A 13110-nucleotide genomic window follows, 5' to 3' on the forward strand; every position below is an offset into this window, starting at 1 on the left:
AACCATGAAATTAGAAGACACTTGCTTCTTGGAAGAAAAGCGATGACAAATCTAGACAGCATGTTAAAAAGCAGAGATATCACTTTGCCAACAAAGGTCTGTCTAGTCAAAGCTATGGTTTTTCCAGTAGTCATGTACGGATGTGACAGTTGGACCATAAAGGAGGCTGAGTGCCAAAGAACTGACGCTTTTGAACTGTGGTGTTGGAGAAGACTCTTGAGAGTCCCTTGGACTATAGGGAGATCAAACCAGTCAAGGAAAATCAACCTGAATAGTCACTGGAAGGACTGATGCTGAAGCTGAAGTTCTAATACTTTGGCTACCTGATGTAAAGAGCTGACTTACTGGAATAGACCCTGATGCTGGAAAGACTGAAGGCAAAAGGAGACGAGGATGACAAATGATGAGATGGTTGGATAGCATCACTGACTCAATGAATATGAATTTGAGCAAACCCTGGGAGACAGTGAAGGACAGGGAAGGCTGGCATGCTGCAGTCCATGAGGTCGCAAAGAGTTGAACATGATTTTGCAACTCAACTTACAATGCTAGTGTAGTCTACATGTATTAAGCAAGTGGGGGCTTCTCAAATAAAGAAAAAAGTCTTATTTGGTTTTATAAATAATAAAGATGATTAAAAAAGTAAAAAATTGAGCTTAAAAAATACAACCCAAACCACCTGTTTTTAAAAGTCACACCAGCCATCTACTTCTAAAAAACCCTTATCAAAGCTATTTCTTCAAACCCAACATTTACTAATTCAACAGATGGGTTTTTAAAATGAGGAATGTAATTTTACTTTCAACTCACTGATTATATACTCAACTGGCAGCTTTAAAAAAATAATTTTAGAATACACGAAGACTTGAATTAAACCATTCTCAGCATTTCCCAGGATTGTTTGCTAACTGGCTTGTTTTTATTTATATATGAGCTTTTAACATGTCTACCACAGGTAGTACACAGAAATAATTATTTGCAACTATAAAACCTATGAAGTAAACGCCCAATGTAACATCATTGCTTTTTTCTTCTCTTATAAGAATCATTACTGTGAACGCGAACTCGCTGGTGTACAGAGGATGCTATTTTCATGCTGTCTTTCTTTGTAAATGTCTTCTCTACTGCTCCAGGTTTCCAAAGTAACAACTGTGCGTCTTCTCCTCCAGTTAGCAAAGAATCATCCTGCATATTCCAACAGAAGGACCGGACTGTAGCAGCATGCCCTCCTTGAAGGCTGGTCACATGGACCAATCCTGATGTCATACAGTTCATTATGCGAATAATTCCTGTGTTTGTCCCTCCGACAACAAACAATTTGTCCGTCTTTTCATGATATAGGCCACCAATCAAATAGTCCAAAATCCCTTCTTTCACGTTAATTACTTCTCTGACATCAGGAACGTTCAAACATGTAATTGGTTCATCTGTATCCAGATGATTAAGATCCCACCAACAAAATCCCTCATCATGTGTCATGCAGTAAATCTGTTTATAATCTTTCCCAGACCAACCAATAAAACTTACTGATGAAACTGAGTTACAGGTTGTGACCAGTGCATCGTCTTCATTATCCGCACTAATATCAAATACATTTACCAGGCCATCAGTTGAACCTGAGACTACCATGTTTGGATTACTGGGATGGAAACGTACTTGAGTGATATCATCACTATGTGTCTCTGAATATGCACCAAGTGGCTCTTTGGTAGTAGACAAGTCCTGAGAATTAATTCTTGCATCCCAAAATACCAACAACGCATCATCATCAACTTTTTCTGTACCAGCACAAATGACATGATCATTAGAGCTGATATCAAAACTGATAAAAATATTGGAAGGGTAACCCTTGAACAGCTGGACAGGTTTTCCACTGGCCAGTCGAGCATCCCAACACTTCACAGTGCCATCAGTGCATGAGGAATACACACTGTCATGGGAATTCGCAAACTTGACTCCATTAAGTCCAGGATACCCTCTAAATTCTCGTATTACATTTAACCTTTCTTTATCATGTATTCTGATTGATCCATTAGAACACAAAACAGCAACCAAGCTTCCTTTTTCTGTTTGTACAGTCTTTGATGTGTCTATGCCAAGCAGGTAAGTAGGCTCTTTAGTTTCTGAGGAACGTTTAACAATGTTCAAGTTGGCAAATTGTTCTTCAATCTTCTCCATATCAGGAGTGCATCCAAGGGTAGTAAAAATCTGTAATAAAAACAAAAATTGAAATTAAACCCAAAGTGTCTCTACATTGTAATTAAATCAAGAACATTTCCCTCTGAGAGCTGGCACAAGAAAACAGAAATAAAATCTAATATTTTAATCATTCCCCTACCATGATGTAACTAAAACTCAGCTGCTTCCTTCTAATTCAACCACTTTTTATATACTGAATCTACTGCCAGTAAGAGATTATAAAAATGTATGTACATGTACATACATTGCTTAGTAATTCCTTTCAGCTCAAACCTAATTATTGGTCCTACTCATGGTCCTCAGCATTAGCCAGGATCTCTACTTTGGGATCATCTTCTCCTGGCCCCAGCTACCTTATACAGTTATAGAATCTAACACAGATGTGTTGGCAGAAAAATAGTCCCTCAAAGATGTTCATGCCTTCATCCCAGGAACCTATGAGTATGTTAGGTTACATGGCAAAGACGAATTGAGGTCGTAAATGGAATTAAGGTTGCTAATCAGTTGACATTAAAATAGATTATTGAGGATTATCTGGGTGAACCCAAAGTAATCACCAGTGCCCTTAAAAGTAGAAGCAGGCAGAATATGAGAATCAATGGGAGATGTTCCTGTGGAAAAAGGTTCAGAGAGATACATTACTGGTTTGGGCGCGGGAAGCCAATAATTGGGTGGCCTCTAGAGAGTGGAAGAGGCAAGGAAATAGCTTCCTTTAGAGCCTCCACGTGAAAGTGCAACTCTGCTAATCCTTGATTTTAGCCCAGTGAGACCCACTTTGAACTTCTGACCTCCAGAGCTATAAAAAATGTATGTCATTTCAAGCCACCAATTTTGCAGTAATTTGTTACAGCAGCGATAAAAAAAGCTAATAGAGGTATCCAGTAGGAATTGCAGAGATATGCTTCTCAGGCAGGAGCAGCTTGCAAATGGTAGAGCTGGAATTTGAACCCAGGCATTCCGGCTTCAGAAACGGTGATCTTCACCACCACACCAGATTGCTTCTCAATGGTAGGTTGTATATAGAACAAGTTCCAGGCCAGAAAAATATGCATAAAGTCTAGTGACTTTATCCCAAGTTTTTCTATCTTGGTTTCACCAAATGAATATTCTTGCCAGCCTCACAAATTCACATTTTCATTCGTAAGATGAAATGCTTTTTTTTTTTCTGTTGCTTTAATGATAGCTTTTTAGCTGTCTGTCTTTTCATCTTTACAAGGAGAAATGAATATGAACTCAAGAGTGGTTAGAAAGATTAACTGAAATAATGTGTATGCATTCAACAAATGTTACATAAAAATGACCAGGATCACCATTACCAATAACACTAACACCACATGGTAGAGAATGCAAATCTATCCGAGTGGCTCCAAACAGCACAATTAAACCAACAGGCAAAAAATATTAAAAGCTGGATTGAGGTTCAAAAGAAGAATAAGCATTTTCTCCAGCTTTAAATTTTGAACATTTTAAAACTTAACAAAAGTTGAAAGAATAGTACAATGGACACCCACACACATACACACAGTCTTTCACCTCCGAGGATCACCAACTTGTTTTCTTCTATCTCTATAAACACAGACACATGCATTTTTGATGAGCTATTTGAAAGTGAACTGCAGACAAAATATCATTTCACTTCTAAATACTTTGACACAGAGAACCTCCCCAATCTTCTGTTTTCTTAACATTGAATTTTTCGAAAAGTCCAGCCAGTTGTCTCATAAAATGTCCTATATTCTAGATTTTTCTAATTGTCTCCTCTTCGAGATTAGATTCCAGTTTAACATTGTTATCAGGGATACAATTTATGTGATGCTGCTGTTACTGCTGCTGCTAAGTCACTTCAGTCGTGTCCGACTCTGTGTGACCCCATAGACGGCAGCCCACCAGGCTTCCCTGTCCCTGGGATTCTCCAGGCAAGAACACTGGAGTGGATTGCCATTTCCTTCTCCAGTGCATGAAAGTAAAAACTGAAAGTGAAGTTGCTCAGTTGTGTCTGACTCTTCACAACCCCATGGACTGCAGCCTACCACGCTCCTCTATCCATGGGATTTTCCAGGCAAGAGTACTGGAATGGGGTGCCATCGCCTTCTCTGTTATGTGATGCTGGGGACTTCTTACTGCATCACATCATAGAGGCTCATAATAACAACTTTGAACACTTCCTTAAGTTGCTGGTGCTCAAACTGTCTCTGACCTGACCACTGAGAAACTCCTCAGGCCAGCTTCTGTGTGCTTTTGATATGTCATTATCACAATTAGTCCGTAAGTCCCTAGACGGAACAACTCTGTATAAGAATAAACTAAGTCCGAAAATAGTGAGCTTCCTTTAAGTATTCAGAGACTAGAAGATCATTTACCTCCACAGCATAATTGTTGGTTTTATAACCAGATAGGTTAAATGGCCTTCTCTCCTTGAACACGTCATGCTTCTGTCTCAGGACTGTGGCAGTAGCTACTTCTCTGTCTGGAATACTATCTGTACATTTTTTGTGTGATTAACTCCTGCCTGTTATTCAGGTCTCAATATGTTACCTCCCCAGAGAGAACCTCCCTGATCAACCAACCTGAAGTGGCTGGTCACTCCCTATCATATTGCCCATTTTGTTAAATAAAAAATTAAAAATGCTTTAATTATGAACTATTTCAAATGTACACAGAAGTGTAGAAAAAAGGAAACATACTCAAATACTGGATTACCTAGATTTAACAGATGTTAACATTTTGCCATATTTGCCTCAGTTTTTTATTTAAACAAATGAAACGATAGATACAACTTCTGATTAAGAAATTCTAAAAATGGCATCACATTTATATGTTATCTTTGCTACAATTTGCTCTTTTCACTCAATATTTTTGAAAAACTTGATTTTACCTGATTTTCTTGCCTTTTTTGTTATCAATATGGTTGTTGAATAAATGAATGAATAATTGATTCAGCTTTCATGCATAAAGAGCTGAAGAGCTCCAGGAGAAGCAGAATAAACCTAAAATGATATCTCATATGTCTGTATGTTTGCAGGGAGAGCTCTGCTTATGGAAATTAGTAACATAATGGCATTCTTTAGCAGTACTTTAAATAAAGCACAAAAAGGAAATATAAAGACTTTATATTTGTGAAAGAAACATTATTTAACATAATTTTTTTTTTTTTTTACTACAAGCTATTCAAATAGGTCCTAAAATGTATGTTCACTTAAGAGTATACTGCCTACACACTTCAAGAAAAAAACCCTTTTTAATTCCAGATAAAAAAAAACTACCCATTCTTGAAATAATCAGTGTTAATAAGATTACAAAAGAATTCTTTGCTACTGTTTCATATTGATCTCTGCCTATGAAATATCAGATTGATGAGAATTTTAAGCAATAAGAAAGCTGAATGTGACTTTTAAGTTAACAGTAAGTTATAGGACTACGGCTGTGCACTGCTACCCCCAAGCAATATAGCAGTGCTGTACTCCTCCCCCCAACAGTGTTGCCCAGAGAGTCTGTTTCGAGTTGGAACAGTCCCCTACAAGGCTTTAATCCAAAGGATTCTGGGATCGATGATGCAGGCAGAGTGGGGCCCAGATGGAATGCTACAGCAAACCAACATTTTAAGACAGCAGTAATGGTAACAATCTCAGTAGTGTTCCACCTGACACACCGTTTAAATGCAGTACAGTGCTTCAAAAAAAGAGAAAGATGTTAGGAGACAGGTAGATCCCACAATGCTCTCAGTATTATAGAGCTTATATTCATTCATCCACAGATACAAACAGTAAAATATTACTTTAACCTCCTTGGGAAAAGATGAAAACCTCTGACTTATGTTTTAACACATTAATATGCCTATGCAAATGAGCCATATTTGAAATATAACTTCCAAGGTTACACAGTTAATCTTAATTTTACACACTAATGAATCATTGTAAAATGATAAATAAACCTTTTTACTTCTGTGTATGCCCTTATCTGAGGGTTTTTTTTTTTTTTTGGCATGATTCTCTTCCCATTCCTCAAGATAAGCCATAGTCTCTCTTTTCTTCTCACTTAGTAACCTCATTGAAATTCATGTTTTCAAGTGCCACCTACATGCCAATGAGCTCATCTATTTACAAGTCCGTATTTCCAAGTGTCAACTAGCCATCTCTCCTTGAATCCCACTACAACTCCAAGTTAAATTGATTATTTATGCTTCCCCTCCATGAAACATTCTCCTTAAAAGTAAAACCAAATTATGCTTTTCAATGTTTTCCATGTTGGTCGATGGTATTGGCACCATGACAACATTCTCATCTACTCAATTACCTAAGCCAGAATCTCTGGGGAATATCCAATTCTCCTATTCAGGCTCTCATCCAATCCCTTTTCAAATCTTTTGCTGCAGGCTACTAACTGAAGTATAAGGTTCAATCTATTTCTGGAGATCAAAACAATATTGACAACTTTATACGGTTCAACCTAACAAAAATGTATAAAGAAAACAAATAAGATTAACCATAATTTTAATATTTTCCCTATTTGTTTCTGTTAGATACATAAAAGGAAGCTAAGTCAGCATTTTAGATCTCAAGAGGCTAGTGAGAGCTGAGGACGCCTTTCTTATACTAATGCACACACACAAATGAAAAACGGCACAAATAGAAAAGAACAGAAAAGAATACTGAAGCAAAGAATAGGGAGGAGAAAAGAAGAGGAATGAAGATAAGCCCAAAGAGAACAGAACAGAAAGAGAAGGGAAGGCAGTTACTGCCACCACCTCTTAAATCACACTGCACTTTGTACTTTCCCAATACGGAGAAGAGATGAGGAGGAGAAGTCCAGATAAAGGAAGTTCAGTAGAGTCTAAAGCCATGTTGGCTAAAAAGTTTTCATTAAGCCATCTTGAAACACACTAGATGGAAAATGCTCATTAATCTCTAATCTGAGGAACAGTCCTTAGATAACTGAGAGCTGATTCACTTGATAACAACATCCCTAAACATTAAGTATTTCTTCTGGGGCTTTTGCCTTAGTAAGAGTTAAGTTATCTTTATCAATCAAAATGTTCATTTTATTTCCTATTAAAATAAACCCAATAAAGTGTTATTTCTATATATAAAGTACATTATAAATACATCTAACTGCAACTAGGCATTCCTCTTATTTTTGAATTGACCAAGTTTGAATATGAAATCTGAGGGACAGCCTAGCTAGCTTAAATAATTCCATAATGGAAGTGAAAGTCACTCAGTTGTGTCCAACTCTTTGCGACCCCATGGACTATAGAAGAAGTCCATGGAATTCTTCAGGCCAGAATACTGGAGTGGGTAGCCTTTCCCTTCTCCAGGGGATCTTCCCAACCTAGGGATCGAACTCAGGTCTCCTGCATAGCAGGCGTATCCTTTACCAGCTGAGCCACAGGGAAGCAGATAGCGGAAGAGGAAGTAGCTTTCTTTCCCATTTAAACAAGATGGAAAAAAGGATTAAAAGAAAACACACATTTTATACCTATTTAGAAACTATTGATTACAAAAGGCACTATACTAAAAATCCTTGGCCATGTATTATTGTGTAGGAAGTCAGAAATGAGCAGTATGTTTAGAAATAGATGCATTTCTATCTTTCCAGTATGAATGTTCATCATACTTGAAAGATCTGACAGCATAAGCAACAAATACTATTACAGTTTTCTACTAAAGAATAACAGTTGTATTTAAACTATATGTTGGATAAACGACTAGTTTTCTTTTGAAACAATTTATCAGACTTGGGTCAGAAAATCCAATTCCCCACAGCTCATACTTAATATTGCCCATTGACCACAAGGAACTCTGATGATGGTAAAATGCATAGATTCAGCTAATGTCCTAAATGTAGGGAGAAGCTAAATGAGAAAAGTCATTCCGGGATGGTCTTTAACAACAACACAATCCACATTAATAACATAACTACAATAATACTAAAACAACTGGCAAGGTGGGCGAGGACGGCAGAGGCTTGTAGAGAAGAAAACAATCATAATTGGAGTTCAACAAATGCTAGACTGTGTGCTGGAAACTTACATCTAGTATTTTTTTTTTTTTTAATCTTAATCATTTAACCCTATGAGATAGGCATTATTATCACCATTTCACAGAAGAAACTGAAGCTCAGAAAAACTGAGTAACTTGCCAATGCTCTCACAGGTAATAAGCGGAAAAATACAGGGGGAGTTTGATCTGAAATCCAAATTGTAACTTCAAAACCTGTGAACCTGTGTTCATTTCAATTCTATGCTATTCTTCTGTGTAAGTACTAAAATATTAGTGTTGACTTTAATTAAAGAATATGCCTATTAGGCTTTGAGAGGAGGAATTACACATCAGCATAAGCAGATGGAGAAAAAAGGGAGCAGAATGATTGCCAAAAAACACACCAACATGGAAAAAGGCTATAGTAAGTGAAAGTGAAGTCGCTCAGTCGTGTCTGACTCTCTGCAACCCCATGGACTGTAGCCCACCAGGCTCCTCCGTCCATGGGATTCTCCAGGCAGGAATACTGGAGTGGGTTGCCATTTCCTTCTCCAGGGGATCTTCCCGACCCAGGGATTGAGCCCAGGTCTCCTGCACTGCAGGCAGACGCTTTAACCTCTGAGCCACCAGAGAAGCCTAATACTGAACCACTGGCTAAAATCCATGAGCCTTATTCTTCCACCATGAAAACCAAGAAAGGACAAAGCGCTCTCTGGTTCCTCTGCCTTTTCTAAAACCAGCTTGAACATCTGGAAGTTCACGGTTCACGTTTTGCTGAAGCCTGGCTTGGAGAATTTTGAGCATTACTTTACTAGCATGTGAGATGAGTGCAGTTTTGCGGTAGTTTGAGCATTCTTTGGCATTGCCTTTCTTTGGGATTGGAGTGAAAACTGACCTTTTCCAGTCCTGTGGCCACTCCTGAGTTTTCCAAATTTGCTGGCATATTGAGTGCAGCACTTTCACAGCATCATCTTTCAGGATTTGAAATAGCTCAACTGGAATTCCATCACCTCCACTAGCTTTGTTCGTAGTGATGCTTTCTAAGGCCCACTTGACTTCACATTCCAGGTTGTCTGGCTCTAGGTGAGTGATTACACCATTGTGATTATCTGGGTCGTGAAGATCTTTTTTGTACAGTTCTTCTGTGTATTCTTGCCATCTCTTCTTAATATCTTCTGCTTCTGTTAGGTCCATACCATTTCTGTCCTTTATCGAGCCTATCTTTGCATGAAATGTTCCCTTGGTAACTCTACTTTTCTTGAAGAGATCTCTAGTCTTTCCCATTCTGTTGTTTTCCTCTATTTCTTTGCATTGATCGCTGAAGAAGGCTTTCTTATCTCTTCTTGCTATTCTTTGGAACTCTGCATTCAGATGCTTATATCTTTCCTTTTCTCCTTTGCTTTATGCTTCTCTTCTTTTTACAGCTATTTGTAAGGCCTCCCCAGACAGCCATTTTGCTTTTTTGTATTTCTTTTCCATGGGAATGGTCTTGATCCCTGTCTCCTGTACAATGTCACGAACCTCAGTCCATAGTTCATCAGGCACTCTATCTATCAGATGTAGTCCCTTAAATCTATTTCTCACTTCCACTGTATAATCATAAGGGATTTGATTTAGGTCATACCTGAATGGTCTAGTGGTTTTCCCTACTTTCTTCAATTTAAGTCTGAATTTGGTAATAAGGAGTTTGTGATCTGAGCCACAGTCAGCTCCTGGTCTTGTTTTTGCTGACTGTATAGAGCTTCTCCATCTTTGGCTGCAAAGAATATAATCAATCTGATTTCAGTGTTGACCATCTGGTGATGTCCATGTGTAGAGTCTTCTCGTGTTGTTGGAAGAGGGTGTTTGCTATGACCAGTGTGTTTTCTTGGCAAAATTCTATTAGTCTTTGTCCTGCTTCACTCCATATTCCAAGGCCAAATTTGCCTGTTACTCTAGGTGTTTCTTGACTTCCTACTTTTGGGTTTTATTACCAAGATTTCATTGTTTATTATTCTGACTTAATGTAAGAGGCTTCTAAAAGAAAGACTTAGGAAACATATTTTAAAAAGTCAAATTTCACTCATTTTAAAGAGAGGGATTTTGATCATTCTATCCTCTCCCTTTCCTACCTTTTTACTTGTTTTTTTTCCCAAAAATAAAAGGGAAAAAACTGGATACAAAAAGGAATTGTCAGAAGACTATAAAAATCTATGCCAAGTAATACTGGTAGGATCCTTGATTCTAAAGACATCAACAACAACAACAAAAAATGAACCAGTGAAATGATACAATATTTTAAAACTTAATATAAAACTCTATCTGCTAAGTTTCTGTGTATTTTTAAATTAATCTATTTTTGAATATCTAAAATAGCCCCACAGTTCAAAATTCAAAAGGTTCCAAAACTAATGTCTTTCCAGAACATTTCTGTCCTCAAGCCCCTTTCCTCTCGCAGGAGGTGTCAAATGTTATGTTTCTTATGAATACTTTCAGAGATTGTCAATTTGGAAATAATGCAGTGAATTAATTTCCAGCATGTCAATAGTCTGTCAATGTGGTACAATAAAAAAGCAATATATTTAAGAATAAAACATCCTAAGTTCAAATCCTTGTTTACCACAAACTAGCAAAGTCATCATTGTACAAATTAACCTAACCTCACCTCTGTAAGCCTCAGTTTCTTCATCTTTAAAATGGGGATAGAAATGGATATTCTTGATATTGAGTGCCTTTTATAGCCAAGTAAAATGCTAAATGATGGAGATTCAGATGAGAAACACACTTGCTGTCTTCAAAAGGCTGGGAGAAAGACCAGGAAACAATTACAATATACAGTGATGATACAAGGACATAAGAAATCATGGAACACAGAAGGATGTAGTGAACATAATTCTTGGCATAAAAAAAAAGCAAATATTGATTTCCTTTCTAATAAATTTTCATTTGATTTGCCTTATTTCATTTCACATTCACGTTTTAAAAACTACCATTGTACAGCTTAAAAAAAAATGAAAGCAGTCTGTTACTTTTATATTAAAACTATTCTTTAAAAAATGAATCAATACCCAAAATTTCATGAACACAAATATCAAACCAATAACTCTCAATTCTGAACAAACCATTGACATATCAAATTGAGTGAGTGTTTTTTAAGATTTTTTCATTTCATAATGAAAAATACATTTCTAAATAGCAAATGAACTTCAATATGTTTTAGAAGAAAATATACTTTCACTGAAGTGAAACTCAAGTTCTCAGTCAACTTCTCCAAGATTCTTTAAGTTAGGTACCAATTAGAGAGGTTTAATATCTATCCTATTAAAAATACCCTTTGATCTTCTTGGAAAAATGGCCTGAATCTAGGTCTCAGACAGGGGAACTAGAAGATGAGCCTAAAGCAACAAATAGTGCCCAAAAGTAAAGAAGTGATTAAAAAAAAAAAGACACAAGAGCTATGATCTCCCATTGGTCACTCTAGACCAATTTGAGCAGCAAAATAACACTGGGTTAGGTAAAAAAGAATAAATAGCCATGAATCCGTATTGATAAAAATAAATGACTCTCCTCTCCTAGAGTATAGGCTGGACTTAATTATTTGCTTCCAAAGAACAGAGTAAGGAAAGAGTAAAAAGAGACTTTAACCAGAGAAAACCAGAAGATACCACCTTAAAAACCAATCAAGGTTAATATCACTGGTGGTAAATTATGTTGCTGTCACTTGCCCCCTGATGTGATGTGATGACATTCTGTGACATTCTTCTCAAAACTTCACGTGTCTGAGTGCTAAGTCACTTCAGTTGTGTCCGACTCTTTGCAACCCTATGGACTATAGCCCACTGGTTTTCTCTGTCCGTGGGATTCTCCAGGCAAGAATACTGGGGTAGGTTGCCATGCCCTCCTTCAGGGGATCTTCCCAACCCCGGGGTCGAATTTGTGTCTCCTGTGGCTCCTGCACTGCAGGCAGATTCTTTTTTTTTTTTTAATTTTAATTGGAGGCTAATTACTTCACAATATTGTACTGGTTTTGCCATACATTAACATGCAGGCAGATTCTTTACTGCTGAGCCACTGGCTGCTGAGTCGCTTCAGTCGTGTCCGACTCTGTGCGACCCCATAGACAGCAGCCCACCAGGCTCCCCATCCCTGGGATTCTCCAGGCAAGAACACTGGAGTGGGTTGCCATTTCCTTCTTCAATACATGAAAGTGAAAAGTGAAAGTGAAGTCGCTCAGTCGTGTCCGACTCCTAGCGACCCCATGGACTGCAGCCTACCAGGCTCCTCTGTCCATGGGATTTTCCAGGCAAGAGTGCTGGAGTGGGGTGCCATTGCCTTCTCCTGAGCCACTGGGGAAGCCCCCAAAATTCATAACCCCAGCCTATTCTTGAGAAAACATCAAACTCAACTGAGGGACAACCTACAAATATGTGGCTAGTACTCTTCAAATTTCAAAGTCATGAAAAAGAAGGAAGGTCTGAGAGACTGGTGGTATTTTTGATTAGATTGGTGGTATTCTTGATTAGATTCTTAACCAAAAAAAGCATATCAGTGGGAAAACCAGTTAAATCCAGATGAATTCTGTACTTTAGTCAATAGTATTATACCAGTGTTTTCTGGTTTTGACAAATGTATCATGGCTATGTGAAGGGTACAGAAGGGTGAAGGAGGGCTGCCTACTATATTTCTAAGGTCTCCACACTGAATTTAGGACATGAGAAGCAGCCCACAGGAATAGATATACCTGCGATTTGGTACAGGACATTCACGGCATCCCAGAAGGGAAAAGGGTCCAGGTCCCCCAGCAAAGATTGCCTCAGCCCTAGCCTGTGATGACTTTCTGCCAGTAGTAGTGAAGCAACGGTTGTATTTGGGTCAGGTGATCAAAAGGTGATGCCTTCTTCACCTTCTCTTCACCCACCTGCTGGCTGGATGCAGAGGATTCCAAGGCCCTAAA

The 13110-nt window shown here is 38.0% G+C and overlaps 1 protein-coding gene across 5 annotated transcripts in view; it reads right to left on the bottom strand.

Moving 5' to 3' along the window:
• Positions 1-897: 897 nt before the first annotated feature.
• Positions 898-13110, bottom strand: part of WDR89 (WD repeat domain 89) — a 47178-nt gene continuing 34965 nt past the window's right edge. For 3 of the 5 annotated variants that reach the window (XM_019969033.2, XM_019969032.2, XM_070797704.1), the window contains one exon: positions 898-2208. In XM_019969033.2, coding sequence (XP_019824592.2) covers positions 1018-2178 — 1161 coding nt within the window. In that variant the 5' untranslated portion in view covers positions 2179-2208 and the 3' untranslated portion in view covers positions 898-1017. Of the gene's footprint in view, positions 2209-10821; positions 10959-13110 lie in introns of all 5 variants that reach the window. The other 2 variants (XM_070797703.1, XM_070797702.1) reach the window with 1 other exon arrangement.

The sequence above is a fragment of the Bos indicus genome, chromosome 10 (assembly GCF_029378745.1).
Source record: "Bos indicus isolate NIAB-ARS_2022 breed Sahiwal x Tharparkar chromosome 10, NIAB-ARS_B.indTharparkar_mat_pri_1.0, whole genome shotgun sequence".
In the NCBI taxonomy this organism is placed as follows: Eukaryota; Metazoa; Chordata; class Mammalia; order Artiodactyla; family Bovidae; genus Bos; species Bos indicus.